The following is a 2500-nucleotide window of genomic DNA, read 5'->3' as shown; positions in this document are numbered from 1 at the left end:
TGAGTAACATTGGAGACGGGGTGCTGCTGTTGTTGGTGTTGGTGCTACATGTAAAAAAAAGAATTAATTTAAGTTTCATATTTTAAAATATAATTTATAATACAAATTAATTATTTGTAATCAAGAATAATAAAATAGTTAATACACGTTTTATATTTTACAATAAAATACAACAAATTATTAATTAATTAATAATAACAAAAGAATTAATGCAAGTTTCGTATTTCACAAACAATTTATAATACAAATTAATTATCTATATTATTAATATATTAATAATAACTAATTACAGCAGTCAGAATGTGTATTACCTGTAGTAGGCTCAATATCTCCATCATTGCAGAGATCACTGTTGCAACATCTAATGCAGTCTCCACCAACATTGCGATTGCAGTCATCAAGTTTATTGCACATTGATTGTGGAAAACAGTGTCGTTGAAATGAAGTGACTAATCCTCCAAATACTTGTGGCAGCTTGTGTACTACTGTACGGCATACGTTTCCAGGACTACACGTTTGCGCTGCTGGATAACTATCACAAGTTTCCTTATTTTTTTGAGAACAACTGTAACAGCGGAGCAAGGCTGGTGTTGTTGATGTGGTTACTGGTGGTGGTGTGGTTGGGCTTAGCGTTGATGGTGCTACGTCTGTGTATACAAGAAATGTCATACAATGTATTTCATGGCATCAGTAGTATACATGTACAGTCGATTTACAACATAAAAAGTATAATTATTTTTTTGTCAGAAAACTAGTACAGTACTGCATGATATACATATAATTACATATATAGAGCAATATCTGATTGTGACCAGATACCCAAGGTTCCTAATTGACAATATCAACAGTTCTAGTGTACAACAATTAAGACTCGATTATCAGCATGCCCAACCGCAGTTTGAACACTAGAAGTGTGTGTGTGTGTGTGTGTGTGTGTGTGTGTGTGTGTGTGTGTGTGTGTGTGTGTGTGTGTGTGTGTGTGTGTGTGTGTGTGTGTGTGTGTGTGTGTGTGTGTGTGTGTGTCTACTTGTGTGTGTCTACATGTGTCAAGTTTGATGGTTGATGGTCAGCTACTTCCTCATGGTGTACCCAAGAAACATGTTGGAAGTTGACAATTTCAATGAAAAGTAAGTTGCCAAATGTCTAGCTAAACTGTCATGAACTTAGAATTAATTCTAAGTTTGTTGTAAACCTAGCTGTTTACTCTAACTATCTACAGCCTGTACACAAAATAAGGTAAATCTAAAACAATTTGACAAAATTCTACCAACTGCATGTAAACAATAAGTATTCATATTCGTATTACCTGTGGTAGGAATAGTGTCAATATCTCCATCATTGCAAAGATTACTGTCACAACATCTGATACAGTTTCCACCTAACGTACCCCTACATTCATCACTTTCAGTACAGCTTGCGTTTGGAAAACATCCTCTTTGAAACGAAACGACACCTCCTCCAAATGCTTGTGCAACCCTAAAGACTACTAGACGACACACGTCTCCAACATCACACGTTTGAACTGTCTGAGATTCGTCACACTCTTCTCTGTTTGCTCGAGAACAAGAGTAACACAAAAGTGGAGATGTTGCTGTTGGTGTGGTTTGCTGAGATGATGTTGCTGTAGGTGTAGATGTTACCTCTATACACATAACAAACTCTTGAAATCATTACGAATGTTGCACATCTACCAAGGATAATGTAGCTAGTGCTTTACTGTGTGTGTGTGTGTGTGTGTGTGTGTGTGTGTGTGTGTGTGTGTGTGTGTGTGTGTGTGTGTGTGTGTGTGTGTGTGTGTGTGTGTGTGTGTGTGTGTGTGTGTGTGTGTACAAAACGCTTCTATCTAGACCCTGGAGGTACATAAAACACTACATGATGTTGCTGTGGCTGTCATACATGTGTATACACAAGAAGGCTTCAATTATTAATTGTAAATCAAATGCTGTTTGCACAATGTTGCAGAAGAGAATATCCAGTGATCAAATAAGACTCAATTTTTGACCATGCAATGACACATATCTATACCTTCTACTGTTATAACAGTTTTAATATTAATTGCATGCACACTCAGTTGTACTATAAACTGGAGATGCAACTCAAATACTGTTAATCTTGTTACTACTAACCACAAACTCAGGCAAAGACAGCAAAGTAGGTATTGTACACTAGTAACTCGTATGTTAATTAATTAAAAGGCAAAATTAACAAAGACAAAAACTATCAATACATATTAATTAATCAAAACATGCAAACACATATGAGCAAATGAGGTGAGGTTCATCTTGTATACGGTAGAGAAGTTGTGTACCTTCTGTGGGTTCAGTGGTGGCTATCCCAATATCTCTGGATCCATTGTTGCACAGATTAGTGTCACAACACCTGATGCAGTCGCCTCCAAACTCACTGTTGCACGCGTCACTTTCATTGCACATTGATTTTGAAATGCAGTCTAATTGAAACGACGTGACATCTCCTCCAAAAAATGGCGAGAGGTTATGAA

At 36.7% G+C, this 2500-nt stretch overlaps 2 protein-coding genes across 3 annotated transcripts in view; both read right to left on the bottom strand.

Moving 5' to 3' along the window:
- LOC134189048 (kielin/chordin-like protein) overlaps positions 1-1747 on the bottom strand; it is a 5186-nt gene extending 3439 nt beyond the window's left edge. Inside the window, exons 1-3 of one of the 2 annotated variants that reach the window (XM_062657280.1) lie at positions 1307-1747; positions 312-647; positions 1-44 (exon numbers count right to left, since the gene is read on the bottom strand). The exon at positions 1-44 is cut by the window's left edge and continues 238 nt beyond it. In XM_062657280.1, the coding sequence (XP_062513264.1) occupies positions 1-44; positions 312-647; positions 1307-1652 (726 nt within the window). In that variant the 5' untranslated portion in view covers positions 1653-1747. The remainder of the gene's footprint in view (positions 45-311; positions 648-1306) is intronic. The other variant, XM_062657281.1, reaches the window with a different exon arrangement.
- Positions 1748-2082: 335 nt separating this feature from the next.
- Positions 2083-2500, bottom strand: part of LOC134189136 (uncharacterized) — a 2145-nt gene continuing 1727 nt past the window's right edge. Inside the window, exon 2 of the mRNA XM_062657373.1 lies at positions 2083-2500. This exon is cut by the window's right edge and continues 147 nt beyond it. Within this exon, the coding sequence (XP_062513357.1) occupies positions 2235-2500 (266 nt within the window). The 3' untranslated portion in view covers positions 2083-2234.

The sequence above is a fragment of the Corticium candelabrum genome, chromosome 13 (assembly GCF_963422355.1).
Source record: "Corticium candelabrum chromosome 13, ooCorCand1.1, whole genome shotgun sequence".
Classification (NCBI taxonomy): domain Eukaryota; kingdom Metazoa; phylum Porifera; class Homoscleromorpha; order Homosclerophorida; family Plakinidae; genus Corticium; species Corticium candelabrum.
Note: the sequence above shows the minus strand (reverse complement) of the source record. Positions and strands in the feature narration are given on the sequence as shown.